General features: G+C 62.1%; 9 protein-coding genes and 1 non-coding gene across 10 annotated transcripts; 7 read left to right on the forward strand and 3 right to left on the reverse strand.

Annotated features, from left to right (window-relative positions):
- Window positions 1-55: 55 nt before the first annotated feature.
- A1Q1_02122 (uncharacterized protein) lies at window positions 56-3,713 on the forward strand (the record flags this gene model as incomplete). Its single annotated transcript, XM_014325067.1, has 12 exons — window positions 56-128; window positions 293-355; window positions 451-523; window positions 597-653; window positions 706-1,054; window positions 1,275-1,398; window positions 1,447-2,231; window positions 2,338-2,748; window positions 2,793-2,951; window positions 3,002-3,142; window positions 3,192-3,377; window positions 3,525-3,713. The coding sequence occupies 12 exons, from the start codon at window positions 56-58 to the stop codon at window positions 3,711-3,713; spliced, it is 2,610 nt and encodes an 869-aa protein (XP_014180542.1).
- An 859-nt stretch (window positions 3,714-4,572) lies between these two features.
- Window positions 4,573-7,892, forward strand: A1Q1_02123 (GTPase activating protein; the record flags this gene model as incomplete). Its single annotated transcript, XM_014325068.1, has 5 exons — window positions 4,573-4,707; window positions 4,768-5,178; window positions 5,222-7,071; window positions 7,123-7,692; window positions 7,772-7,892. The coding sequence occupies 5 exons, from the start codon at window positions 4,573-4,575 to the stop codon at window positions 7,890-7,892; spliced, it is 3,087 nt and encodes a 1,028-aa protein (XP_014180543.1).
- Window positions 7,893-9,449: 1,557 nt separating this feature from the next.
- On the forward strand, window positions 9,450-13,413 carry A1Q1_02124 (uncharacterized protein; the record flags this gene model as incomplete). Its single annotated transcript, XM_014325069.1, has 3 exons — window positions 9,450-10,120; window positions 10,166-11,612; window positions 11,656-13,413. The coding sequence occupies 3 exons, from the start codon at window positions 9,450-9,452 to the stop codon at window positions 13,411-13,413; spliced, it is 3,876 nt and encodes a 1,291-aa protein (XP_014180544.1).
- Window positions 13,414-13,847: 434 nt separating this feature from the next.
- A1Q1_02125 (uncharacterized protein) lies at window positions 13,848-16,629 on the forward strand (the record flags this gene model as incomplete). The annotated part of the gene is made up of 2 exons (XM_014325070.1): window positions 13,848-14,155; window positions 14,304-16,629. 2 exons carry the CDS (start codon window positions 13,848-13,850, stop codon window positions 16,627-16,629), a joined length of 2,634 nt encoding a protein of 877 aa, XP_014180545.1.
- Window positions 16,630-17,137: 508 nt separating this feature from the next.
- On the forward strand, window positions 17,138-17,578 carry A1Q1_02126 (uncharacterized protein; the record flags this gene model as incomplete). Its single annotated transcript, XM_014325071.1, has 2 exons — window positions 17,138-17,332; window positions 17,402-17,578. The coding sequence occupies 2 exons, from the start codon at window positions 17,138-17,140 to the stop codon at window positions 17,576-17,578; spliced, it is 372 nt and encodes a 123-aa protein (XP_014180546.1).
- Window positions 17,579-17,928: 350 nt separating this feature from the next.
- Window positions 17,929-18,012, forward strand: A1Q1_t356. Its single transcript has one exon. It is a non-coding gene; the product is annotated as a tRNA-Asn (tRNA).
- A 1,063-nt stretch (window positions 18,013-19,075) lies between these two features.
- Window positions 19,076-19,413, reverse strand: A1Q1_02127 (uncharacterized protein; the record flags this gene model as incomplete). The annotated part of the gene is made up of 2 exons (XM_014325072.1): window positions 19,076-19,252; window positions 19,306-19,413. The coding sequence occupies 2 exons, from the start codon at window positions 19,411-19,413 to the stop codon at window positions 19,076-19,078; spliced, it is 285 nt and encodes a 94-aa protein (XP_014180547.1).
- An 822-nt stretch (window positions 19,414-20,235) lies between these two features.
- A1Q1_02128 (uncharacterized protein) lies at window positions 20,236-21,397 on the forward strand (the record flags this gene model as incomplete). The annotated part of the gene is made up of 2 exons (XM_014325073.1): window positions 20,236-20,738; window positions 20,905-21,397. The coding sequence occupies 2 exons, from the start codon at window positions 20,236-20,238 to the stop codon at window positions 21,395-21,397; spliced, it is 996 nt and encodes a 331-aa protein (XP_014180548.1).
- A 2,109-nt stretch (window positions 21,398-23,506) lies between these two features.
- Window positions 23,507-25,231, reverse strand: A1Q1_02129 (uncharacterized protein; the record flags this gene model as incomplete). The annotated part of the gene is made up of 4 exons (XM_014325074.1): window positions 23,507-23,613; window positions 23,662-24,352; window positions 24,525-24,945; window positions 24,999-25,231. 4 exons carry the CDS (start codon window positions 25,229-25,231, stop codon window positions 23,507-23,509), a joined length of 1,452 nt encoding a protein of 483 aa, XP_014180549.1.
- Window positions 25,232-26,130: 899 nt separating this feature from the next.
- Window positions 26,131-27,706, reverse strand: A1Q1_02130 (uncharacterized protein; the record flags this gene model as incomplete). Its single annotated transcript, XM_014325075.1, has 3 exons — window positions 26,131-26,318; window positions 26,573-27,548; window positions 27,620-27,706. 3 exons carry the CDS (start codon window positions 27,704-27,706, stop codon window positions 26,131-26,133), a joined length of 1,251 nt encoding a protein of 416 aa, XP_014180550.1.
- Between the last annotated feature and the right edge of the window lie 112 nt (window positions 27,707-27,818).

Raw genomic sequence — 27,818 nt, forward strand, 5'->3', positions numbered from 1 at the left:
GGGTTACGTTTCGAGGGCGCGAGATTAGCTGCACATTGCTGATAAGACCGCCGCCATGGACATTGAGCGCGACATCAGGACGCAGGTGTCCTCCTCGGACCTCAACCCGTCGTCGAGCCTGATCCAAAGTCAGTTTTGTTTGGGTGCTACGCTAACTGACTACAGGCATCGACAGCGGCGAGACTCCCCTTCTCTCTGTAGTGAAGGCTCTGGGGCAGTTCCTCACCTCGCCAGAGGATGATGTGCGAGTCAAAGGTAGCTTGAAATCCGTGAGGTAAGCTAACAAAATCAGGGCTCACGTTCCTCTCGAACACCATCGCGGCCGTGAACAAGTCCAAGATCAATGGCCCGGCCAGTGAGTTGCAGCATCTTCGGCTCAGCTAACGTCAGCACGCACTTTGACCGGATTCTTCTCCTCGAAGCTAGACGACTTTGACTCATTGCCCCCAGCTCTCACGGCTTTGACGGAGCTCTCCAAGCTCCCGACCTTCGACGATGGTGCTGCTGTGGACGTTTACAAGAGGTAAGTTGCGGGATGACGGCCGAGCTGATATCAAGTGTCGTCGAGCAGGTGAACCTGAAGGCGTACACACAAGCCGTCCGGCATCAGGTGTACGTTCTGTTCGACTCGCTTCTGGCGAAACACCGGGGAGGTAAGCTCACCAAGACCTCATCAAGCTGACATGCAGCGTTCAAGGCGATCAGCTCGGAGTTCATCAACAGCTACAGTAAGGTGGTCGATGGAGAGAAGGACCCGCGCAACCTCATGCTGCTGTTCCAGCTAGACAAGGTGATCCTTTCCGAGTTTAACGTCAAGGATCAGATTGAAGTGAGCTTCAAGGTCCTGAGAGAGCTGACAGTACAGGAGATGTTTGACATCACGTTCTGCTACTTCCCCATCACCTTCCGCCCGCCACCGAACGACCCATACGGCATCACGTCCGACGACCTGAAGACTGCGCTGCGAGCTTGTCTGTCTGCTTCGCCGTATTTCGCGAAGCAAGCGCTGCCGCTGTTCCTAGAGAAGTATCCGACATCGGCTGGACAAACGATGGTGAGCTACGGAGCTCTCTTGCCGAGCTAATCAACAGCGCGACCTCATGCAGACGATGGCGGCCTGTTTCCCGGTGTACGGCGCTGAGGCGGTAGGCGAGCGCGGCGAGGAGCTCTTCGATTGCCTGAAAACGGAGATCCTGTACTCGTCCGACCAGGGTATTGAGAACTAGGCGTTGACGGCGCTCGAGTCACTCGTGCGGACGCTGTACCCGACGCAGTCTGACGCTCCGAAGGGGCTCGGCGAGCTCATCGTGAAGCAGAGTCTCGAGGGACTCAGCGACCCGATGAAGAACTCGGCGCCGGGCTTTGCCAAGTGCCTCGCGTCCATGATCAGAGCGTCTCGTAAGTATAAGCTCCGCGAGGTATAACTGATGTCAGCTTCTGCCGGAGCCTACGCGCTGGCCCAGGCTCTGCCGCAGCTGTTCCGCGACTTCAACGAGCCGAAGCTGCCGTCGTATCGTGTTCCGCTCATTAACGTAATCACAACGCTGCTCCTGGCTGCGCGGTCAGTGTACGGCGCTGAGGGCGCTACGCGGCGGCAGTCAGACGAGCACTCACTTGACCGATACCGCGACTCGCTGCTCGATGTGATGCGTGAGGGACTGCGGACAGACCAGCTGAAGACTGCCGCGATCCGCGGTTCCGTCGCGATGGCGGAGATCCCTGACTTCCTTGACGCGCTCCAGGTCGAGGAACTCGTCAAGGGTATCGACAACCTGCTCGTACACGACAATGACGAGGAAGTGCGCACAGCGGCGCTGAGCGGACTTAAGTCGATTGCGGCGTCGAACCCGACGATCGTGCAGAACTCTACGCTGCCGCTCCTCTTCCACGCCCTCCCTGACAGTGCGCCCGCAGCAGACGACTCGGCCGCGCGCGAAGCATACCGCCGCGTCCTGAAGGCTCTGACCGAGCTCTGCGCCGCGCCAGCCCTATTCCAGACCCTTGTCGTGCGCATCACGACCAAGCTCGACCTGCTCTCGACAGCTGCAGGTGATGCGGAGTGCACGGCGGCGTACGCATGGGACCTGTTGCATGCTGTCCGCGTCGTGCTCGACGCAAAGCTGGGCGACAAGCACGTCGATGTGCCAAAGTACTATGCCGAGATTGTGCCGCGATTCACGCAACTGGCCGTCGTTGCGGCGCAGTCAGCCGACCGCCCGCTGTTCCGGGACGTGCGACTCCTGCGTTCCATCGCTGATATCACCGAGCTCCTCTTCTGGGAACAGAGCGCTGAGTAAGCTACATGGGGTAAACACGTAGCTGACAAACAGAAAGCAGAAGACAATCTTTGAGCGGGCGTACGCTGGATTCGAGAATGGCCAGCTCAAGCAGGTCGTCTACGACGAGAAGGCGGTCCAGGACGCCCCGCCGCTAAAGGGTTCTGAGGGTTCTGAGGCGGAACGCAACCTCGTCGCGCTGTACACTGCCCTCGTCAGGGGATTGAAGCCGGAAACGGTGCTGCCGTTCAGCGACGCCGACGCCTTCCTCGCCAGCAAGGTGGAGTGGGCGCTCACGGCGCAGAATGCCTTCCAGCAACGTGCGGCTCTGGACCTGATCTCCGCGTTCGTGAACAAGCACGCTGCCTCGCTGTCCTCTCTCCCTTCTCTTCTCGAGACCATCTGGGCTACAGTCACGGACGCCTCGCAACCGGCCGCCAAGCGCCAAGCCGCGCTGCAAGTGTACTTCCACGTAAGCTAACGTGTCACGTACAAAGCTGACATCAGATCACGAAGGCGCTCACGCTCCTTCGAAACGAGCTGGCGTACACTGCTTCAGAGCGTGCGCTCTCTCTGCTCGGCAGCGAGGACGCGCTGGCGCACGCCACGGCGAGCGCGTTCGGCATTCTGGCCGAGTCGCCGGGGAAGCAGCCCCGCTCCCACCTGATCGTGAAGGTGAGCTTATGCGTGTGTTTCAAGCTGACAGACAGATGCTCTACGCGCAGAAGCTGTGGAGCTTCCTCCTCCCCAAGCTGCTCGCTGGTGAGGAGGGCGCGAGCGGCGCCGCGCGCGAACCGTACCTCCTCGCCTTTGCTGCGCTGCTCCCCCTGGTCCCGGCCTCGCTGTATCTCTCCGACCTGCGCAAGGTGAGTCTGCCCCACACAGCTAACTAAACAGGGTAAGCTGACGGCACAGCTGCTCCCCATCCTCCTTCGCGCACTTGTTATTGAGAGCGCCGAGGAGAGGAAGAACGTCATTACGGCGCTGACGAGCGTGCTCGAGACGGCGAGCTCGAGGACGGAGACGGACCAGCTGCTGCACGAGCATGCGGAGGAGATTGTCGATGGGCTGCTGAGGGCGGGCAGGACGTCAAAGATTGGCGTGAGTAGAGCGCAGACCGAGCGAAGCGAGGTCGAGCGTAGCTATACTGAATCCCCTCATCCGCATCATTCTCATTCAGAGGGCAGGAGAATGGGATGAGAGGAAGACCGAAGTTGGCAAGAATGCAATCGCTAACTGATTTCACAGAAGGTGCGCGCTGCCGCTTTAGCCGGCCTGGGCGTCGTCCCCGATGCGATCCGGTACGAGACGCTGGGCAAGGCCAAGGCGCGGGTGATTCGCGAGCTCGGGCTGTGCCTTGACGATCCGCTGCGGGGGGTGCGGCGCGAGGCAGTCGACACACGCGCGGCGTGGTACACGTATGGTAATGGGTCATGAGCGAGGCGACGAGCAGATGAGCGAAGCGAGTCTGCGAGTGAGTGAACGTATTAGAGCATGAGTTGGCAGAGGCACTGCAGTCAACTAGTGAAGGAAGAGAAGCATAGGAGCCGTGAGCTAGAGCGTAGAGCATGCATCGGAGATATAGAATTCGGATGGGATCTGAGAAGCTCGTGTTCGTGTTCGCACCCGCACTGCTCGAAGGGCTGCAGATCAACCTCGATGCTGTATGCTGGTCCGGTATCCCAGTCGTCAGGCTCGATAGGTGCCTCGCGCATCCAGTCCGCCCAGTGCCTGAAACAAGGTCGCTCTGTCGCTTTGTCGCGCCCTGTCGTCCCTGTGTTCCCTGGTATTGCGGTGCTGCGAACGCCCGATGTGCATGGATTTGGTCCCGCTCGAGTGTTACCTGGCGCGTCTACCCCGCACTGTCGCACACAGTGCACACGCCCCCCTCTGAACCCTCTCGACGCGTGCCGACTTGGCCGGACCAGTCAGAAAGCCATGACGAGGACTGCGAAACGTGTTCATTATCCAGTGATCGCTTAAGGGGAGCGGGCGCTGGTACGCTGGGCGCAGGTGAGCTGGCTGGGCCCGGTTCAACTCGAGACCCAGACCCAGGGTGGGATGCAATACACCAGGTGCACACTCCAAGCTTAAGCGTTCCATCCACCCGACCACACACCCGACCGACCACCTGGGACAACAAAGCACAGCACAACGTCACAAGTCTGTCTTTGACAACCCTTCTTATTCTTCCTTTTCCAATCCACACTACACGACTCTTTACACTCTACACTCCGCACTTGTTCTTGCCTCCCCTGGCCCACGCCCCCACCACACGACCCCGGCAATCGGCACCATGGCCCCGATCACCCTGCCGCCGTCGTTCTACAACTCGTTCTGGTCCCCAGACTACAGGACCGGTCTCGACGTCCTCTTCCGCCAGCTCGAGGCTGGATCCATCGAGAACAAGGATGTCGCGTCCTTCATCGAGGTGTGTTGAGGTGTGCCGTGTGGGCTGCACGAACCGACCTCTGGAGCCAGGATCAGCCAGTGCTTCGCGCGCACGACGCACGCTTCCCTCGCCGATCGTGACCATTGCGAATCTATTCGTGGTCCATTTCGCGCAGCCCGCACTCCGCTTCGCTCCGTGCTCGCCGCTAACACCCAGTCACAAGCCCGGGCGCACCACCAGCTCTCGGCGACGCTGATGGAGCCGCCTCTGGGCGCGAACCGCCAGTCGACGTCGAGTCTGCAGCACACGCTCCTGACGCTGCGCGGCGGCAGCAGCGCACGCGGCGACGCACACCGCGCGCTCGCGATCGAGCTCGAGGAGAAGATCCTCGTCCCCTTCAACGTGTGGCGGTCGCGCCATGACGAGCGCATCGGCTCGTCCCGCGACGACATGCTCGGCAAGAACGGCAGCGTTGCCGAGTGGGAGAAGAGCGCGCACCGGCTCATGGGCGTGAGTTAAGTTCCCCAAGTATGTAACTGACGCCCAGTTGAAGCAAAACTACATTGTGAAGAGCCGCGCGGCGGACGATTCCGAGGACGACGCCAAGTTCGCGCCCGCCGTCAGCGCGCCCGCCGACTCGTACACGCCTTCGCCTACGAGGAACTCGACTGCGGCCGCGTCGCCCCTCCGCCGCTCTGGCACCGTTGCCGACCGTATCAGCGAGAAGCTGCGCCAGGCCAGCGTGCCCTCGTCCCCGCTCAAGAGCAACCGCGACAGCGTCGATGGAAGAAGTAGCTTGGGCTCGATCCCCGAGAAGAAGGAGAATGGCGCCAAGCAGCCGCCTCCCGCGCTCAAGCTCGACAACCTCGACAAGGCGCCTGCCGGCACCGAGTCGCCCGCGAGCCCCAAGGAGGACGCGTTCATTCCCCCGACCGACCCGGACGGACAGCCGATCATGCAATCGGACATGCCGCCCCCGGTGCCCGGCAAGGATGAGGCAGAGCTGCCGCCCCAGCCGCAATCGCCTGTGCTGCTCTCGGGTCTCACGCTGTCGGCCAAGGACTTCCGCAACCTCCTCCTCCGCTTTGACCAATACATCCAGACGCACGCGGCAATGGGCACGCAGATCCATGGCGACATCAGCACTCGTGCGGCGCTCGCGAGCCGCCAGCGCAGCACCATCATCGGACAGTACGAGAGGACGTTTTCCGGCTTTGAGTTTGTCGACTGGCTCTCGCGCCACGTCGAGGGTTTCGGCGGCGAGTGGGACCGCTGCGTCGACGCTGCTGTCGAGTTGCACCGGATGAACCACCTGAGCCGCTGCGGCGTCGGGCGCGGTTTCGAAGCGTCGGACGACACGTACTTCATCCTCAAGATTGACCCGCAGGACAACATGGCGACGCTGCAGAACTCGCTGACAAGCTCGTTGAACAATCTCAACATGCCCAGCTACTCGACCAAGGACCTGTCGACGGCGAGCTCGAGCGCCATGGCGTCTGCTTCTGCGCACATCCCCGCGTACCTGAAAAACTACCTTCCCAGCTCGATGGGCCACAGCGACGAGCCCGCCCACGTCCGGTTACGGCGAGAGGCCGGCAAGGCGGACAGCGCGTACCACGACGGGGTCCGGGAGACGGAGGCGCTGCGCCTCGAGCTCGAGGAGAAGATTGAGCGTGGCTTGCGCGTGTGGGAGAAGTGGGAGCGGGAGCGTCTCGGCGTCGTCCGCGGCATCCTGAAGCAGTACGAGGAGGCCCTCGCCAAGCTCCCCAAGCGTCTCGCCGATCTGCAGGAGAGCGCGTCCCTCAGCGTCCAGGCGTTCAACCCCGAGGCAGACCTCAAGGCGCTGATCGAGGGACACCGGACGGGTCCCTTCCGCCCCAGGCCGTACATCTACGAGTCGGTCGAGAGTGACCTCCCCGACGTCAATTTCGGTATCGACCTGCGTCGCTGGTCGGGCGAGACGGCGTGGAAGTCGGTTGTCGCGCCCCCGCGCCCGAAGGACGCCATCCCGGCCGTCCTCGAGGGTCTGCTCCAGGCCGCGACGGAACTCGGTGCCGCGCTCGACCCCGAGGAGCGCCGCCGTTCCTGGATCTACGAGGTGCCGCTCGAGGAGCTCCACATGCTGCGCGCAGCGGTTAACAGCCCGATGCTGACTGCCGACGAGGTTGCGACGATTGCGAAAAAGTTCAACTCGCCCATCGTGTGCGGGACCGTCAAGCTGTGGCTCCTCGAGCTCAACCCGCCCGTCGTCGGCTGGGAGGGATGGGAGGACGCCAAGGCCGTCTACCCCTCGATCGGCGCGGACCTCGAGCGCGACACGAGCAGTGCGATCAGCTCGGTGCTCGCCCGTCTCCCCGCGTCCCAGCTCTACACCCTCAACACGGTCATCAAGTACTTCAAGGAGTAAGCTGACTTTATTGGCGAAGCTGACCCCAGTCTGATCCGGTCCACGAGCACGAGCGCCGAGGCCGACAAGATCTTCACGACCAAGCTCTCCTTATCGACGGGCCGCTGCATCCTGCGCCCGCAGTACGAGACGGAGCTCACGATCCAGGACCGCACCCCCGGCCTCTTCCTGGCAGACATGGTGGAGCACTACGACGACGTCTTCCCCGCCCTCCTCGAGAAGAAGAAGGCGCAGGCAGACCGCGTCATGCCGTACCGCAAGCGCACGGCGCTGGTCGACCAGCGCATTTCGCGCTCCGACCTGGCAAAGGACTTCGACCCGCAGGAACTCCTCGCGCAGCAGGCCAAGCGCGCCTCGCTCGGTAGTCCGACCAAGCCCACGGCGCCGGTCGTGACCACGCAGGTTGCCGAGCCGGAGGGTCTGGCCGCCTCCCCTGTCGAGCCAGAGTTCAAGACGCCCCTGGGCACGCCAGGCGAGATCCTCCCCCGTCTCGCCGGCAATGACCCTCCCGCCCGTGTCTGCAACTCCTGCCCCGGCCCCCGCCCCCGCTCCCGTCGCCGAGAAGACCGAATCCCCCATCGAGGCCACGAGCGGCCGCACCACGCCCTCCCGAAACAGTGTGCACAGCACGGCGGCGGCGGACGAGATCATCGCCCCCGCCCCCGGCGCCGGCGGGCTCAAGCGCAACACGTCCAGCGAGGCGTCCCGTCTCCGCGGCCCCAAGGGCGCCCGAGGGCCTCGGCCTGCTCCTGGGCATGGAAGCCAGAGGGGCAGCGTGAGCAAGATTGCGGCGCAGTTTGAGAATGGAGGAAAGTAGGTGACGGTCGAAGGCCGAAGGCCGGAGGTCGGAGCACTGACCGAGAGGGAGTGCAATGCGGGCCGGGGGGGTGCCCGAGGCGTGAGCGATGCCCGACCGAGGGCCGTTAGCGTGCGGCGCACGAGACACGAGATGATGTACACGACGAGGTATTCTGTTTAGACAGTACGATGGATGGACATGCATGCTACCTGTGAAATGACAAAAGAGTGGTTTGATTCCAGCAGATGAAGCTCTCGCATATGTTTTATTTGCGCAACGTCTGGTAACTCGGATTAAAGATGCCAGGCACTGTGTGTGCCCGCCGTTCTGCCTGGTCCGCACAAGGGTCTTTCACCGGATTGATCCAATTCCCTGACGTGAGGGCTGGATGAGAGAGGGTGAAGCAGAAGGGGCGGAGGGGGAGATGATATGACACTTCCGTTATCGACATTTTTCCGCAGCTCCTACATCTCGCATCTGTCCGCACACTATGTACGGTGTAAGGCTTGTCAGAAGGGGATAGTTACTGTGCATTCTGCCATCACTGCGCACATCTGGAGCATCTGATGGGCAGGAGGGGTTCGGAGAAGACGAGAAGATGGAGAAGAGTTGTGGAGGGGGCGTCGTAATTACGCGGGGCACTTGACATTCCGACGCGTGCCCATGCGCCCATGACGCGCTGCGCTGCGCCAAGTCTTGGCCACACCCAGGCCGGATGCGAGTGAGTACGTGAAATGTTCGGACCACCACTGCCGAACGTCTGAACGTCTGCGAGCAACTGCGGCACATGCGGTGAGACTTCTCGACCTTCCGGTGCATGCGAACAGATTGACATCAGTCTCTACGCCGTTCGCTCGACTCGTTATTTGTCACTTGTGCACTTGTCATTGTCCGCTTCGCAATCCCGGCGACGACGGACTTCCCCCGCATTGTCGAAGACGATTTAGCCTACGCTCGACGCTAAGGCCGCTTTGCACGCTTTGCACGCTTTGACCACTTCGGACACACGACACACGGACTCTGCGATCCGACTCGACATCGCTCTGTCTCCGTGTTCTCGTGTTCTCGGGGATACCTGGCCGCCGCAACGCTGCACCGCCGACACTGCCGACACTGCCGCTGCACCGCCGCACCGCCCCCATCGGCCTCGACCTTCATCCCCGTGACTTGTCCGTGACTTGTCCGCACGATTCGGACAGGACAGCCAGGCAGTGACACCTAGACACTTAGATTGGCGTATCGACTTTTGCGCCCTCCAGACTCGAGAACACGATCAACACGATCAACACGATCCGCTGGCCGGAACACGCGGAACACGCAACACGTCCTCGCTGTCTCCCACTATCTCACGATCACTCACCCCGACACATTCCTAGCCCTCGCCGACGCGCTGACGGCTGGTTCGCCCTCCGCCTCGGGTCCTGACCTCGCGCACTCTCACAGGCCAGCTCACCCTCCGCCTCGGGTCTCGCCCTCCTTACACTGACCGGCCAGCTCACCCTCCGCCTCGGGTCTCAGTCTCGCCCGCTCCGCCTCGGGTGTCAGCCTCGCTCCGCTCGGCTGCTCGGCATCGACATGTTCAAGTCCCGCCCCCCGCTGCCCGACTTCAGCGCGCCGCTCCGCGAGCCGAGTTTCTACAAATATGGCGCCCTCGCCTCCCTCGCGCTCGCGGGCGATGTGACCGCGCTCGCGCAAGACCCGGTGCTCTCCCTCATGGCCCTGGGCACGGATGCGGGCACAGTGGCCGTGTATGGCCAGGAAGGGTTCCGGTTCACTATTCCCGTGACTTTGGAGAGTCGGCGGAGTTCGAGTGGTGGAGTGCGATACTCTGGCGGACACGAGAATGGGCACAGTGGGACACACGGACAGGCCCAAGGACAGGCTCGGACTTCGTCCTCGCCGCCCTCGCCTGGCATCAAGTTCCTCACGTTCCACCCGGGCTCCAAGCTCATCGCGATCGACGACCACAACACGCTGTACCAGTATGACCTGGGAACCGTCACAGAGCCAGCACTGAGGGCCGAGGCGCCGCTGCCTGTGCGCGAGGCCGCGAGCAGTCTCGGCAACGTGACGGCCATCGAGACGGGCGTCTCGCACTCCTTCGTGTTCCTCGGCATGGCGGACGGCACGTTACGCGCCTGGGACACGAAACTGGCCCGGCTGGCCGAGTGGCGCGTGCCGAATCTCTGGGAGGGGCACGAGGAGAGGTTACGCCGCAGCGGCGTCGATCGACCAAAGGCAAAGTCGTAAGTTACTCCGCCAGCTACGTAGTCTTTGAAAGTTCATTCCAGGTCGATCGTCGCCCTCGCACAGAACCCGAGGGACCTCAATGTGCTGTTGGTCGGGTACACGGGCGGCGTGGCCGCGTACGACGCGTACGACATTCGCGCAGGCGCGGGGGTCAAGTTCTTCGAGGCTGTTCACGCCCCAGGGTCGCCGGGCGGGGGGAGCTACGCCAACGCAGAGCGGTTGTGGACTGAGCGTTCTCCGCCCGTGACGACGCTGGCGTGGCGCGACGACGGCCTCGTGTTCTGCGCCGGCCACGCAGACGGGTGTCTCTCTTTCTGGGCGTATGCGGACGAGAAGCCCCTCACTGTGCGCACACTGACGCACGAGGACGTGCACATTGCAGACGCCGAAGCGCTCGTCGCCGCCGGCGCGCTTAGGGATCAGCTCGCGGCCAAGGCGGCCGGCGACTTTGAACATGCCGCCGTGACGCCCGCCGCTGTGGCAGACCGCGAGCCGGTATACAAACTGCAGTGGGCCAGCTTTACGCCCGGAACGGAGGAGTTTGGACAGCAGTTCGCGAGCCGCGGTGAGAGCCTCTTACTCGTCCTGGGCGGCCAGGCGAGTGGCGAGAAGCCGGGCATCAGCGTCCTCCAACTGCCTGCGTATCAGGCGCCCGTGGTCCCGAAGGGGGCGAAGAAGAGCCTGCAAGGCGAGGGTCTCTCGCGCGCCGAGCGCGCCGCGTTCCGCGCCAGCGTCAATCCCACCGGCCTCTCGGCCTATCGCTCACGCACGCCGCCAGAAGACTTTCTCCTCCTCCCCTCCTCGCCCTTCTACGGGCAGGCGCAGGACGCCTCGGCCCTCGTCGTGCTCTTGACTCCGGACCCAAGCCTGCCTGCTCTCGGCAGAGAGCTGGAGGCGTACGCTTTCCCACCGCTGCGGAGCGAGGTGGAACCCCCCATCCTCGGACGCAAAGACTTTGCCCTCCCCGGCGAGGGCGACGTGATGGCCCAGAACACCCAGAGCACGCGGAAGAGGCGCGATAGCATCCGCCGCTTCCCGTGGAGCGCGCCCGACCGCGCGAGCGTGCTCTCCTCGCGCTCAGTGCGGAGGGCGCGGGACGGCGCGCTGGCCGTGCCGAGCGGGATCTGGGCCGGCGTGCGGGCGACGCTGGGCGCGAAGCTCGTCTCGGTCCCCGACGCGCAGTTCGCCCGCCTCCTCGCCGGCAGTATGGACGGCACGCGCCTCCCCCTCCGTGGCGGCCTGGCCGTCCCCGACCTCCGCAGCTCCGGCGCCACAGACCCAAAACAGCACGACGGGTTCCGCATCCTCGTGTCGTGGCATGCGGACGCGTGCGTGCGCTTCCACGACGTCTCGGCGCAGTTGCTCCTCCAGGTGCCCCTCGCGTTTGAGTTTCCCAATCCCCTCGCACACCTGACTATTGACGTTGCGAGGGTTCTGCGCGAGACGCACGGCGACGAGGGGCAGCGTGATGTCGTGGCATGCGGACGCGTGCGTGCGCTTCCACGACGTCTCGGCGCAGTTGCTCCTCCAGGTGCCCCTCGCGTTTGAGTTTCCCAATCCCCTCGCACACCTGACTATTGACGTTGCGAGGGTTCTGCGCGAGACGCACGGCGACGGGCCGAAACCTGTCGTTGTGGATGCGGTGCTCGCGCCGGAGAGTCTGGAGTGTGCCATCGCCCTGGCGTCCGGGCAGGTGCTTGTGGCCAAGTTTGGCGAGGCGGAGACGAGGCACAGCAGCGAGAGTCCCTCCGCGTCGCCCATCGTTGAGGAGCCGGCTTCCATCGACGAGAAGGAGGCCGCGGTCGAGAAGGTTACGCTCGAGAAGCCGCACGAGAACGGAGCCGAGGAGCCCAAGAACGTTGACGCCGTTGCCGATCAGCTCGACGACGCGGACCTGAACGACGAGCTGGAGGACGTCTCGCTCGAAGAGGACGAGGACGAGGCTCCAGCGCTGTACCGCGGGTGGGACGGGCGGGTGGACGAGAGGTCTCCTTCGCCTGAACCGACCCCCGAGCCGCCCGCGACGCAGGTTGTGTCCCTCTCCCACCTTGCGCGCTGGGACGTGGACGGGTTCAAGCCCGTTGCGCTCTTCGAGCTCTCCGGCCGCGTCTCCGCCCTCTCGCTCAGCGACATCGGCTTTCTTGCCGTCGGGTACGGCCCGCAGCTCGTGGTCATCGACATGCGCGGCCCGCGCGTGATGCACGTCGAGGTGCTCGAGCGCCCCGTGTGTGTGCTGCAGTGGGCAGTCTGCGGCGTCGGGCACGACAGCACGCCAAAGCCGCGCCTCTTTGCCGTATGCGATGGCGCCTCGCGCGTCTACCCGCTCGTGAACCAGAAGGGATGGACTGTCTCCAAGCCAGCAACGTTTACGTCGCTCGAGGCGCCGGTCGCGTCTTTCGTGCTCGATCCTGAGACTGGGGAGGAACTGACGGCGTCGCCGGCCGCGTTCGCCGCCTCGATGCAGGCCGAGCACCACCGCATGTCGCTCAAGTCCAAGACGCACTGCATCTACCTCGCCGTTTCGCGCACGACAGCGCGCGCCAGCGCCAACGTGACGGGCGACCGGCTGGCCAAGGCCAGTCTGACGAACTGCACGGCCGCAGCCTACCTGTCTCGGAACGGAGGGCGGGTCCTCGCCGCCATTGTGCCCGGGTTCGCCGAGTTTCTCTCCGTCCCCAAGCTCGAGGCGATAACGCGGCAGCCGCTCGGTATAGGCGAGCCCAGCGGTACGCTCTCGTTTGAGTCCTCGGGCGACTTCCTCGAGTACACCTCCCCCCGGGACGTTCAGCTCAAGACGCTGTTCAACTTCCGCAAACCGCTCCCGCCGCGCATCGACCCAACCTTCCACCGCGAGGACTACGGCGCGCAGCCCCAGCCCCTCAACGCGGGCGTGTTCAGCTGGATGTGGGCCAACGCACCCCTCACTGGTGCCCAGCTCGACGCAATCGTCGGCGGAGCGGACCGCGTCGTGCCCAAGCCCCCATCTGCTAAACCGTCGATCATGAGCTGGGCCCAACCTGCCGCCCCAGTACCGAAACGCGACTCCCGCCGTGTCTCTGGCGCATCTGGGACCTCTGGGACAGCCCAGGAGGAGGCCGGGGGCATGAATGTCGGAGGGATCTATGCCGAGCTGCAGCAAAAGTTCAGGCAGAGAGAGGAGGTCATGAACCGCCTCGAGGAGAGCGCGGAGCAGCTCGCCAGCTCGGCCAGTGGGTTTGTGGAGGCGGCGCGCAAGGCGGCGATGGCTGAGGCGGGCAAGAGCTCCGTGCGGGGATTCTTCAAGTTCTAACAAGTTGCGAGCGCAGCGAGCAGCGGGAACTGCACATACACAGACAGACAAAGAGAGAGAGAGGTTAATGCCACTGTATCATAGTTTAGTACCCCATATCAGCGATGTATCTGTGTCATGATCTGCCTCTCTGCCGCATTGCACCACACACACATATCGACGATCCAGGAACCTCAGTAACCGAGCCAGTCACGTGATCCATCCCCACGTGCCCACTTGACAGCAGCTTTTCGGCGTTATGGCTCCGCAGCGCCCCTGAGGAGCATGTGGCAGGTTGAATCTTTGCGGTTTCGCATTGTTCTTGCCAGCAGGCAGTCGTCAGCGACAAAGAAGAAAGGGTTGCAGACAGCCAAAACTCGTGAGAGTAACCCTCTAGCCTCGGACCCCAGCCGTTCGACGCCCTCACGACAAACCCCCCCCCTCTCTCAACAAAAATGTCCTTCTTCGCCAAGCTCGGCAGCGACAGCGACTCCGACTCGTCCTCGGAGTCGGAGGAGTCCCTCATCTCGGACGAGGAGCAGCCCCAGAAGCGCAACACGATGGCGAACAAGTTCCTCCGGACCGGCAGCGACGACAGCAGCGATGACAGCGACGACAGCTCGGACGAGGAGGAGGAGATGAGCGACTCGGACGACGAGGGCGGCAACGCCCGCGCCAACAAGTTCCTCCGCGGCGCTGACTCGAGCGACGAGGACTCGGACGACGAGGACAGGATCCGTGTGCTGTCGGCCAAGGACAAGCGGTAAGTTTGAGGCGGCTTGGCCGCGCGTGTGGTTCTGCGTCCTGTTCAAACGAAGCGCGTAGCGTTGAGGTGCTATGCGTGGCAAACATGGCGCACCGAACGGAATGGAATCACGCGCCCAGTGCGATGGGACTCTTCTGACGTGCAGATTCGCCGAGATGGACGCGGCCGTGAACGCGCTCGCGAACGCGACCAAGGCCGGCGGTGCCGCCAACGACTGGGTCGCCGCCTCTGACCAGCTCGACAAGCTTCTCCGTTTCATCCAGCGCCACCAGACCTCGATGCTTGCGTCGCCGATCCCGCCTGCGGGCCACATTCCTCCTGCCTTCCTGAAGGCGATCACGGAGCTCGACGAGTCGATCGCCGAGACGGTCAAGGCTGAGAAGGGCGCGTCGAAGAAGATGCCTGCCAACAAGGCCAAGGCGCTGAACCAGATGCGCCAGACGCTCAAGAAGAAGACGAAGGAGTTCGAGACCCAGCTCAAGCAGTACACTTTTGACCCCGAGGCTTACACGGACGCGTACAATGTGGCTAACACGCCCGTCAAGACGCGGAGGGCGCCCACTGCCCAGGCTGCCGCTGACGGCGCCGAGACCCCGGACAACGAGGACGGCTTCACGACCATTGGGCGCGGTGGTCGCCAGGTCGCTCTCACTGCCGACTCGGTGTTCAAGACGCTCCGCGAGATCTTCGACCAGCGTGGACGCAAGAACACTGACCGCGCCGAGACCATCCGTACCCTCCAGCGCCTCCTCGAGGTCTCGGAGACGACGTACCAGCAGATCCGTGTCCTCCTCGCCCTCATCCCCGCCCGCCTCGACTACTCGCAGAACCTCGCCTCCATCCCGCACGACTCATGGGTCGCGTGCCTGAAGGAGTTTGACCAGCTTGTCACCCTCCTGCTTAAGGAGCAGGACTACACGGTCAAGGACCAGGTCCCCGAGTACGACGACATGGCCGAGCGCACGCCCCAGACCGAGGGCGGCCGCGTCGCCGTCGCTGGAAACCTTGTCTCGCTGCTCGAGAACCTCGACAACGAGTTCACCAAGACTCTCCAGCACACTGACGCCCACGAGCACGGAGCCGAGTACATCGAGCGCCTCCGTGAGGAGACCCCGCTGTACGTCACGATCGCCAAGGCGCAGTCGCTGTTCGAGCGCGAGCAGTGGGCCGACCAGACTGCTCGTGCTGTCATGCGCCGCGTCGAGCACGTCTACGCCAAGCCCGACGCCATTGTCGACCACTTTGAGGCCGCCGTCAACAAGGCCGCCGAGCAGGAGGGCTTCACGTCGCAGATCACGCCGTTCGGCGTCGAGCGCGACGCGTCACAGCTCATCCACCTGCTCTGCGTCCACATTTACCACTCGGACGCGCCTCTCCTCCGCGCCCGTGCCATCCTTGCCCACATCTTCAACCACGCCATCCACGCCCGCTACCACCAGGCGCGCGACCTGCTGCTCATGTCGCACCTGCACGACACCATCCAGCACGCCGACGTCGCCACGCAGATCATGTACAACCGTGCCATGGTCCAGCTCGGTCTTGCTGCCTTCCGCTGCGGCTTCATCCACGAGTGCCAGACGATCCTCCAGGACATGTTCCAGACGCAGCGTCAGAAGGAGCTGCTCGCCCAGGCCGTCCAGCGCTACACGTCGTCGCTGTCGCCGGAGCAGGAGCTCATTGAGAAGCGCCGTCTTCTGCCGTTCCACATGCACCTCAACATTGAGCTGCTCGAGGCCGCTTACCTGACGTCGTGCATGCTCGTCGAGATCCCGCTGCTCGCGTCGGTCGACACGGAGGAGCAGCGCCGCCGCATCGCTTCCAAGCAGTTCAAGCGTCTCCTCGACCTCGCCGACAAGCAGGCGTTCATGGGCCCGCCCGAGAACACGCGCGACCACATCATCAAGGCGGCCAAGGCGCTGCAGGCTGGCGAGTGGGAGCGTGCGCGCGACCTGATCCTCACGATCAAGATCTGGGCGCTACTCGACAACGTCGACGACGTCAAGGACATGCTCGCGCGCAAGATCCAGGAGGAGGGACTCCGCACGTACCTCTTCACGTACGCGCCGTACTACCAGTCGCTGTCGCTCGCGCACCTCGCGACCATGTTTGCCCTGCCGCAGCAGGCGGTCACGTCGATCGTCTCGCGCATGATCTACACGGACGAGCTGGCTGCGTCGCTCGACCAGATCGACGGTGTTGTCGTCTTCAACCGCGTCGAGCAGACGGACGTGCAGCGCCTCGCGCAGCAGCTCGCCGACCGCGCCGTCAACCTCCTCGAGCAGAACGAGAAGACCCTCGACGTCAAGCTCGGCCAGGCGCCGGGCAACGAGCGCTCGGGACCCAGGGAGAACAGCGACGGCAGGGGGCAGCGCTCAGAAAGGCGGAGCGGACGCGGATCCTACCGCGGAAGGGGAAGGGGAAGGGGCGGATTCAACTCGGGCCTCGGCATGCAGCGCCGTGTTGCGGCCTAAGCTGCTGCTGTGGCAGCGTTGGGCTTGTCCTAAAACCCCTCTGGGGGCACTAGTAGTATAGATGCATGTGTTCAGACGAGAAATTCATGTTGCGGAGCGAAGCGTCGCCGGCGAGAAGAGCAGGTCGAGTTTCGATGAAACACAGCAAGGTCAGATGTGAGCTCGGATGTGAGGTCGGATACTGGGCCGGTTTGTTGGCGGCCAGTCGCGCGAGGGTACGCTGATACGCCACTCGGGCCCTTTTGCAATGCGAGGCCATCAGTTCCACTGGCAAGCAATCTACTGGATGGCTGTTCGTAGCGTTCCGCAGCCTTCAGCCTCGTCAGCCGTGTCTAGCCATCGGCGGATAGCCTCGGACTAGCGGCCGATGACGCGGACGCAAGCGCTCGGCCCGGCTTGCGGCGCCGACAACCGCAGTGTGGTGCTCCGTTGCTGTCACCGTACTTGAGCAACCCTCTCATCGCTCTTGCCCATCGTGACAGCCCTCTCTAACGCACATCAACTCGAAATGATCCGAACTACAATGCTCCGCCACGCTACGCGGCCCGTCACTGCATGCACCGGGCGGCAATCATCCCGCCGGGCTCCGTACCCCGACGTCAACTCCGGGACGCGCTCCGCCTCCGACGTTCTCCTTATGGCCGCCGCTACATTCATGGCCGGGTACACGGGCGCTGGGGCCCTCGTCGCTGTTCTCGGTATCGTGAGTGGTTTCCCTGCTGTCTCGGGCTGATGAACAGAACCGTCTGAAGTACGACTTGCAGTTGCTTAGCCAAAAATCGGAGGCTATGGAGAGCCGGCTGGACAGACTCCTTCATACTCTGTCGAGGTGGCCATGAGCGCGAACCGGGAGCTCGGCTGCCATGTAGAATCCACAGATGGGATCTCCCGAACATGTACGAAGCCAGGGGTCAATCAGCGGCAGAGGGTACTGTACGCGGCGAGGTGACTGGATGTACAACCGGCCTTCTTCCCGTGGGACGCAGTACTGCGATAATCGCAGTTCCGAGTGCCGAACAGTAGGAGGCATGCCCCTTCCCTGGGTACTCAGTGGTCAGTCATGGAATAGGCTGCCGCACTGTTTTTCTGCATAAGTAGCAACCGCCTTTATCAAGTGGGGGCCCGGTCCCTTCATCTCGCCACTGCATCACGCAATGCCCCGTTCCATCCCTCCGTCGTAGTATGACAGCGAACGAACGATCAGTCACTTGCCCGCCACACCGTCCTTGCCACCTGAACGCGGAGGTACATAAGCAGGCGCGGGAGAGGCCGACAGGTCCGTCCCTTTGACGAGACATCTGCCCTATGGCTCAGTTGGCTAGCGCGTGGAGCTGTTACTCTTAACACACTCCGAGGTCCACGGTTCGAGCCCGTGTGGGGCAGCATCTACTTTTTCTTCTGCTTCTGGTGCAGAGTACATCGTCTCTAGACGAGTTCTGATGCTGCTGGATGAAAGAGAAGCTCGTGGTGGATGGTTGGGGGTGTGTTGACGCTAGTGCCAAAAGTGCCACACACATCGTATGGTGGGGCGTCGGGCGTGGGAGATCATGAATCTAGCGGAGGCCACCTCCAACCATGGGTACGTTCGAATCCTGTCAGTGGCCTGATTCTCAACCACCCTCTGATTCCGAGCGACCATTTGCCTCCGCTTACAACCTTCAAACCACCCTTTGCCTCCGCCTACAACTTTCGAGCGACCATTTGATCCCGCCTACAAACGGGCCGCATCCACAACGCAGTCGTGGGAAAGCTGGGTGCATGCCGCTTATATGGGCCTCTGAAGCCTTCACTAGAGATGCATGCATTCCAGCACTGAGCCAGCTGACGCGATGCATTCACCGCTGTCCGGCTTGCATAACCGCGTTGCGAAGAACATTGTATTGCGCCGATACCGTTGCATCACAGTAATTGAGCATCCGTGGGAAACATTGAATCTAGCAAAGCGTCTCTCCGACCTCGTTCATCCGAGTTCAGACGCATCTGAGTTCACGGAGGCATCCGAGTTCGCGGAGGCATAGTTTTGAACCCTTGGCCCGTTTTCGAGTTTGGACCCTTGGCCCGTGTTTGACAGTTGGACCCTTGGCCCGTTTTTCGTCCTTGGCCCGTTTTGTCACTTTGGTCCCGCGACCACCGGTGGTCGGCCGTTTTTTTCAGACCACCGTTCGTCGCGGGATCAATTCTACAACCAGACGAGCACTGTGGGAAACCATGAATCTAGCCAAGGCTTCCTCCAGTTATGCCGTCTTGCCGTGGTAGATTCGCTGCACCTATCACAGGGCGTAAGGCTCAGACAGACGATGTTCATGCGTTCTCAAGAGACAATGCTATGCTTAACTACACTTCGTACGACCCTCCAATCAATCAACACGAGCCTTACGGTACAGATCGAGCGGGATGTGTCCAATCCATCCGGTCCTGCTGTCAGCTAGCAACCAGGGCCTCTAGCTTACGTTCCGAATCCGCCAATGTAGTAGATGTCCTGAATATCGAGGCGTGCCCAGCGCGCGACATGAGCGCCCTTAGGGTCGCCCGGCAGCCACCACTTGGCATCAGGGTGGTACTGGGTGAAGCACTCTTCGAGGCGCTTGCGTTCCTTCTCATCGGGGTAGACCGTTGTCAAGTTCTGCATTTCATCAGCCGCGAGGTCTTCGGACTCGTGGACCCGAAGATGCTTACACCGATGAACGCCGCGCGGGGCTGGCCATACTCGCTCCTGTGCTCCTTCAGCGGTGTCTGGAGGGTGTACGTCGCCGATCCATGCGCGGCGTCAATGTTCTTCGTCATGAGCGAGATCGGGAACTGGATGAACGTGAGCGCACCGTCGGGGTGGCACGGGGCGTCTGATATCAGCTGAAGCCCTCCTCCATGTATGAAGCTGCGTGACGATCAAACTCACGAGACTGGAGGTTAGCAGCATGTCGGCCGCCGGGTTAGTTATCTCGGAGCCGGACCCACCTCCATCAGCGCGAACGGGTGTCCTGACGTCAGCACTGCCGGTCGGACGACCTTACCTGCATTGTCAGAGCCCTCGGGGAAGACACTCGACATGGTGCCCGTGAGGACGTGCTGGGTCAGGCTACGGGCGCTGACAGCTGTCACTGTCAGTCACACGGGCGGGTGGCAAACTCACCAGCCTCCTCGCGGGTTTCGCGGTGCGGTCGCTCAAGAGGCGTCTGCTGGGGCAAAGCAGCAGCTCAGACAGCAAGAGCAAGCAGGGAGGCCAACATGATTCAAGGATGTGGGCAAGATTGTCGCCAGAGTTATCAGATAAGATGGTTTATAAGGACACACAGACTTGCCGAGCTCTTGGCACCAAAGGTGACGGCCGATGGGTGTCGGGATGGAGCATTATCGGCCGGTGTCGAGATCAACAAGGGTTGTGGGGTCCCCAATCTCACGTGACTCAGTGTCGCCACCGAACCTCCACATGTTGGACCGACGTCAGATTTCTGATCGGCGCGCATCACCGAGCTCTTGCCATTTCGGGCTCACTCGTCGTCCAACAACAAAAGTCTCGCCTGACTCCATCGCTATCTCGGCGGCGGCATCGACGTTTGTCACAACTCGACTCCGACTCTCTTACGGCTGCCCCTCGTGGTCGACGACATGCCGCTCCCTGCGCCGCCCTCGAACCTCCCGGCGAAGCCCGGTAGCGCGCCAGTCCAAGAGCCAGTGAAGACAAACGCGTGCCAAGTCTGCGGCACCGAGGCGAAATACACCTGTCCGCGATGCGAGAAGCGGACATGCTCCGTCGCATGCTCGAAGGCGCACAAGGCGGCGGACAACTGCTCGGGTGTGCGGAATCCGGCAGCCTATGTGCCCCTCAACAAGATCACGCAGGGGACGTGGGACGGCGACTACACCTGGCTGGAGCAGGGGAGGCGGCAGGTTGCGGAGTGGGGAGAGGGCATTACTGCTGAGGAGGCGGAGCGTGCGGCAAAGGGAGAAACGCCGAGGAGAGGGAGGGGCGGAGCGAGGGGTGGACGGGGGATCAAGCGAAGTAGGCTCGACGGACTGCGATGGGCCGCGAACGAGATTGGAGCGGAAGTCGATCTCGTCCCTGATGGGATGCAGAGGAGGAAGACGAACCAGTCGAGCTGGAATGCCAAGTGAGCTGGACAAGGAGTGCGAAGCTGACAGCAGGAACCAGAGTCTGCACATGACGATACAGTTCGCGCTGTCTCCGGCCCTGGCGGAGGGCGAGGAGCAGCAGACAATCACGCATCCGCGAGTCTCCGTGTTGCCCCGCTCCTCTCCGCCAACGACAATGAACAGTCTCCTTCCCCCCGACGTGCTCGCGAAGCAGCCAATTCTGGCGCTGCCATACTACTACCCCCGCTCCCGCGACGTGCCCGACCCAACACCCCCAAGCCGGGCCACAAAGTACTTCACCCCTCTGGACGGAAACCTTCCCGTCGACCAGGCGCTAAACGGCACCGCGTTCGTCGAGTTCCCCACGGTACGCGTGTTTGACCGTACAGAGTGGCTCGGAAAGCTGGGCAACGGCGAAGTCGCCGTCATCCCCCGATTCGAGACCAAGGTGGCCGCTGAGGAGAAGAAGAGCGTGCCCGCAAAGAGGGAACGTCCCGAGGAGCTGGGCTTGGGACTGGGAGGTTATGGATCCAGCGATGAGGACGACGCCGAGGAGGGAGAAGAGGCAGACGGAGGGCCAGAGGAGGCAGAGACGAAGGACATCACATTGTCGCCCCGCATGGCGCAGGCATTGGGGCAGGCGCTCGAGGCTGACTTTGGTCCGATCGGGAACTAGAACGGGACCTGTAGATAAGGCTAGCGGCCTTTGTAACTCCATCAAATGTATCGTACGAAGCATACCTGCATGACCCCACACGGTACACACATGGAAGCATCACAAAGCATGCGAGAGGCGTGGCCTGGGAACAGTCAAGCTGGTCTCGTCTGTAGTCTCGCCATACCGCCGGGATCGAGGCGCTCGTTAGCGCAGACTCTATCCGATCCATCCGGTCTCTTTCCGCAAGCGCAGATTGTGTCTGCAGATCTGGATACGCCCAGGATTCATCATCTGCCGGCGGCTGAGGACGGGCTGAGACGCGGGGGCATGATGTGTAGCCAGTTATCTGTCCGATTGTCAGCATGGCCTTGTGGGTGAGTCGCTCGGTTCCAAGGGTCATGTGCCAAGCAGGTCCAGCAGGTCCAAGCAAGGTCCCAATGCAGGTCCCAAATTAACAATGATACAAGCCCGAAGCGGACGCCGACGCATCCCACGCCCCCACACGCCCAGACTCTCATGCACTTCACGCGTGAGGAAATAGTACGCCCAGTGTCCCAATCAGGCATGAAGGGGGAGGCATGCGTGCACACTTTGCGGCTGCCTGCGGGGCCCGGCAGACGGAGACTGGATGCATTGCATACATTTGCTGAGCTGACCACGACGCGAAATTGCCGCCCTTGAGCCAGGGTATCGGTGCCGTGTCCGTAGGCCGTAGGCCGTGGGCCGCAGGGCGTTCGCCGCAGGTTCGGAGCCCGAGGCGCAGGCCGTAGGCGAATGTCAGGAGCTTACTACGCAGGCGATGAACCGAGAAACTGGCGATCCTGGCTGTGTCGTCGCGGTCCCGTGCAGAGCATTGCATTGCGGCACCGAGCAAAATACGCTGATGCATGCTGATGCAGCTGGGATGCGAGTTGTGTCATCACACCCGTCGCTGCCGTACTGCTACCGCAATAGTCGCTGCCGCTACGCCGCCATAGCCGCAAGCTTAGCTCAGACTTCGGCTGTGGGACCCCTCGCCCGTTGCTGATTGTGCAAGATAGTTTCTCCTACTCTCCTACGATACGACCCCTCTTGCCCCGGGCCCGTTGCCGTTGTCTCGGTGCACCGAGCCGCTGTCGCAGGCTCAGTGCTCGTATCGGAACTCAAGCGAAGACGGGAGATGGAAGCCAAGCAAAAGTTACACCGCCGCACTATGCGCAAACGCGAGCGCGCCTCATAGCTCATAGCTCATCCCAGCCATCCGTGCAGAGTGAAACTGCGCCGCGTGCGCCGCTACGTCGCGGCGCATATCTACGACACGATAACGTATAAGGACGGCTGTTTACACTCCACACGCTGCGCGTTTCTCTCACACTATCTCTTGTCCAACGCATTAACGCAGAAAAGGCAGAACAGGCGCAGGCAGATCTGGTTTCGCCCTCACACATCCATCCCTCCTGGCCATTCCAGCCGCGGCCCGCAACCCACATACCACACAACATTCAGCACATTCAGCGCCCCTCGGCCTTCGGCCACTGGCGCCGTACCACCGCACCCACACGACCACCGCACCAACAATCCCACTAGTGCATATAGTGCACGCCGCTGGAACACAGCGAGCGACGCGAACGACCATATATTCCATTCTTATATTGCTCGCCAACCTTTCGTGCTTCCCCGTCATTCTTCACTCGTCTCTCACCGCCAGCAACAGCGACACACGGACTCCGCCATGAGCCTCCAGCTTGGCCTTCTCTCCTCTGAGTGAGTCAACCATCAGCTGCTGCACGGCTATCCATAGCTAACATCAGACCCTCGTTTGAAGCGTTCAGATGTTGGTTCAGCCAACACGCCGCGCCCAAGCTGCCAACGAGCTACGACCTGCTCCTTCTCCTCTCCATCTTCCACTTTGTGCAGTGGGCGTACGTCCGCCCTCTCGACCCCGAGTCCCAACGGTGAGTCTTTCTTTGCAGCGAGTAGGCGTCTACGCGGTATGCTTGCATCTACGCATCTGCGCATCTGCATCTTGATCTCGAGGGAAGACGCATCTCGAAATTCCATGGTGGTGATGACGCCTTGATGATTCGGGACCGAACCGCAGCAGGCCCAACAAACCCAGCGTGGCGACGGGGGCCTGTTCCTGTCCGATCATTTGGGCTCAGGACCTGGGCCCAAAGCGCGATCGATCGAGATCCCTTCACCCTCAAGACATGATTCAATGCATCCCACAACGCCAGAAACGCCAGAGTCCAGCGCTAACATTCAAGTGCATCCAAGCACCTGTACGCGACGCGGCACACGACGCTGCTCGCGAACCTGCTCTTCTTCCACCAGACCGCAGTCAAGACGGCAGGCTACCTGCTTCTCTGGGTGTTCCGCGTGGACCCCGTCGCAGGCGCTCCGCTCTGGACCTACTTCTCGCGTCACGGCAGCTCGCACCTGCTCCCGTTCTACTGGTGGATCAGCGTGCCGCTCATCTGCACGCTCGCCTTCTTCTCCATGCTGGGCTTGCTCGTTCGCTACCCCGTGGACGGTTTCGATGTCGACCTGAACCGCCTCAGTGGCATGTGGGCCTTGAGGCTGCAACACGAGTACGGCGTCCATGTGCCTCGCCGTCGCAGGGGCAGCTTTGGGTGTGAGAAGTATTATGCCGAGGACGACGAATCGGACTCGAGCAGCCTGTACGACCGCGCCGAGGAGGCCAACCCCGAGGACAAGGTGCACCTGAACATGAGCACGGTGCTGCGCCTGCGTCGCGAGGGGGTCGACCTTGAAAAGTGGCGCTATGGCGTCAGGCAGGCGACCATGGCCGACAGTCGCCCGAGCTGGATCTGAGCGAGCGCGAGTTGAGCAAGTGTCAGCAAGGGGGCCGAGAGAAGCGTGACCCAGCATAAGCCCACAGGACATACCCCAGCATCGAGATATCAAGCCCAAGCCGGGATCCCAACCCCACCCATCCAAAATGTGTATATAGTACAGGCCAAGTTTTAGTTGCTGCCGCCACAGGCAATTAGTTGTATCAATCTATGCCAAGCCAAGCATGTGTGTGATGAATACGTGCATCAGAAGCAAAACAAATGGAGGGGGTATCTACAATCGTGACATGTCATTACTTATCGGTCGCGGTACTGGCAGGTCAGTATCGAACCTCTTCACTCAAACTCACCAAGACGACAAAGTCGCGGTCGACTTCCGAAATGTTGTCCCCATCATCGACAAAGGACAGCTTATACGTCCGTCCCTCGAGGCCCTGGATGACGGTGGCCTTGTAAAAACTCGTCGTGTCAGGATAGAGGGCATGCACCGTGTCGCCCTTCTTGAACGTCTTCCCCTCCTCGCCATTGGGTAACTTGATAATCTGCGCAATAGACACAGTCCACCGGCTCCCGTCATCGGCATCTTGCACTTCATACTTGGTTCCCTGCCGATTCTTGATCGTGGCGAGGACCCACTCGCCGTCGTGCGCCTTCTGCTTGGCCGCGACCTTGATGCCTGGCCTGAGATCGTCCGACGCGCCCGGGGGCGTCTTCTGGCTCAGCGGCGTGCCCGGCAACGTGCCCGCGCGCCGCTTCGTTGTGAGGGGGTGCCTGCGCGCGCGTGCGGGGAGGCGACGGAGGATAAGCCAGACTCGCTCCCGAACATGCCCAGGCCTGGTGAGGAGTGCGAGGGGCGCCGTTTCCGCTTGCCCTGCATGCCCGGCGGGGGGGTCGCCTCAGGCGTAGGCGAGACGATGCCTTTGCGCAGGTCGATGAGCGCGCTGAGCTGGTCCAGCGCCAGCTCCAGTGTCGCCTTCTCGGCCTGCACGCTCGTCGAGCCGGGAGCTGAGGGAAGCTGCCGGATCGTGTCCACCAGCGTGTGCCAGGCTTGCGTCATGGCTATTGTTAGCGAGGGAAGCGAGGACCGCTCGCCGAGCCGCCGTGGAGCACAGAGGAAGAGGTATGCAGGGTACTCACTGAGTTCGTGGTCGCGTCCGCCAGAGACTCGCGCCCTCGCCATCGTTTGCTCAGACTCGCCGAGGAAGGAGGCACGGGCTGCACGAGATCCGCGGGTGTGGCAGTAACTCCAGTGTCCTCCGCGTGCGTCGTGTGCTGGCTAGCTGCGTGCTACGCGCGTGTGAAGGCAAGCTAGCCCACCTGCTGTGGTGTTCCGCAGCTACGCTTGAATACGCTTCCCAGATCCCGTTATCCACCCAGTGACCAGTGGTCCGCCACTTGTTCCTAACAGCCGGTCGATTGCCGGGTTTCCTTTTCGGACTGCGCGCGATGCAGTCGAATAAAAAAAAAGCCAGGTGCGCGCTCCTCTGCGTGTATGATGTGAGTTGAGTGGCGAGGAAGGAAGGACGCAATCGAGGAGAGCAGAATAGCCTGCGGGGTCAGGTGCGGAGAGGCGTCGGAGGCCGGGGGTGTGCGGGGATTGTTGTTGTTAGAGTGCGGGATATGCGCGTAATGAAGGGGAAAGCAACAACAACATGTGGAGGCTACATGACTCCAGGGCGCGGCGCGCGTGGAGCGGGATCAAAATACCGGCTTGGCTTTCATGAACAAAGTGGCCGTATTCGGTAATTTCATGCCTGCCGTGCCTGGGGCCGTTGATCAGCGATGCGGGCCACCACCAGCGATCCTGCCCTGCGATCACGTGGGGAGGGACCTGAGCCGAGCAACACCGGGGGGACTGATTGCGACAAGCACGGGCCAGTGATGGACATATGGACACGAGCGAGTCTTGATCAGAACACAAAAACTGCATACAAAACGATACATGACCGGACCTGACTACGCTGCATGCTGGCGCTCCTTAGCCGCCTTCTTCGCACGTCTGTGGAGGGCCGCAGCCATAGCCTTCGGCGATCCAGACGCAAAGACATCGTCGAGCTCCTCGAGCGAAAGTTGCTTCGTCTCAACCACGAAGAGCCAGATGACGACGACACCGATAACATCGAAGCATCCAAAGATGAGATAGGCTGACTGTCAGCTGATGTCGTTCGTTGCAATGACTCACTCTTCCAGCCCATCTTCGCCAGGGCAGACGGCAGACCGAACGTGTTGATGAGCGAGACGACGTTTTGCGCCCATCCAACTAGAGCGAGACCCTTCGCTCGCACTTCGTACGGGAGGCACTCTGTCGGGTACAGCGACTGCAGCGGCGTCCAGCCGTACGAGTAGAAGACCATGAAGAGGACTGGCCGTCAGCGTTGCCATTCAAAACGAAACTCACAGATGAATGAGATGCCTGCATTGGCGCGCGTTTGGTTCTGCGGCCCCGCATCCGACAACAGCCCGGCGACGATGAACATGCCACACGCGCACGAGATCTCGGCAAAGAGCATGAGGAACCGTCGGCCCATGTAGTCGACCATGCTGGTACCGAGCAGCGCGCCGGCAAAAGAGGTTACCGAGTTGACAAAGTTGAGCACGCGCTGGCGGTCGGGGCTCGTGATGCCTGCCGCCTTGAGAAGCATGGGGAGGAAGTACGTGATGAGCCCGTTACCCGAGAGCTGGCCCCAGACAGCCACAATGAGACCCAGACCGAAACGGTACCGCGCCGCACGCGTCTTGAACACGGGCCGGAAGTCCCACCACCGCTTATCTGCACCCTGGAGCGAGATGGACTCTTCGATCTCGGCGAGTTCGAGCCGGACGAGGGGTGAGTCGACGTCGTTGTCCCGAGAATGCAGGTGGGCCAGGAGGCGAACTGCATCCTGCCCGTTGCCCTTTGCGTAGAGCCAGCGCGGGGACTCGGGGAGGAACAGCACAAAGGCGACGTTGATCACGCCGAGAGCGCACTGCAAAATCAGAGGGATGCGCCACGAGTAATTGCTCGTGAGCCGACCGAGGGGGATCGATACGCCCGAGGCGAGGATCTGACCGACTGTGGCGTCAGCTTGCTCCCTAGGGGGAAAGGACAACTTACTGTAATAGAAAGAGTTCAGCAGACCCATCCAGCGACCTCGGTTCCACGGAGACGTCACTTCGGACAGGTACGTCTTGGCGGCGAGACCCGCAGTCGTGCACCCGACACCGACGAGGAAGCGGCCAAACAGGAACATGGACATGTTGCGCGAGAGGCCGGCAATGAGCGCGCCGGCGATTAGGAGCAGATTGGCGCCAAACATGGTGTACCGCCGTCCAATATTGTCCGGGAAGTAGACGCAGGGGAAGAACGCGCATACCTGACCGACAGTGTAGATTCCCTGGGCGTCAGCGTCTGCGGGCAAAGCGAGCCGCACTCCAAGCCCCCCGATCGTGGGGTGACCAGACTCACGAAGACGATACCAGTCTTGTCGGCACCGGTTTGCGGGTCGAAGCCGAAGAAAGTGTGGAACTGGTCCATGGAATTAACAGCACCCATGATCGTGCCGTCGAATCCGGTGTCGCCGGAGCACGCACACACGACGAGCGCACAGAGAACGAACTGCATCCCCCTCGGTGAGAAGAGGGGCGGGCCCGGGTCCGCGGCCCGC

This window comes from Trichosporon asahii, assembly GCF_000293215.1.
Source record: "Trichosporon asahii var. asahii CBS 2479 unplaced genomic scaffold scaffold00050, whole genome shotgun sequence".
NCBI classification, from domain to species: domain Eukaryota; kingdom Fungi; phylum Basidiomycota; class Tremellomycetes; order Trichosporonales; family Trichosporonaceae; genus Trichosporon; species Trichosporon asahii.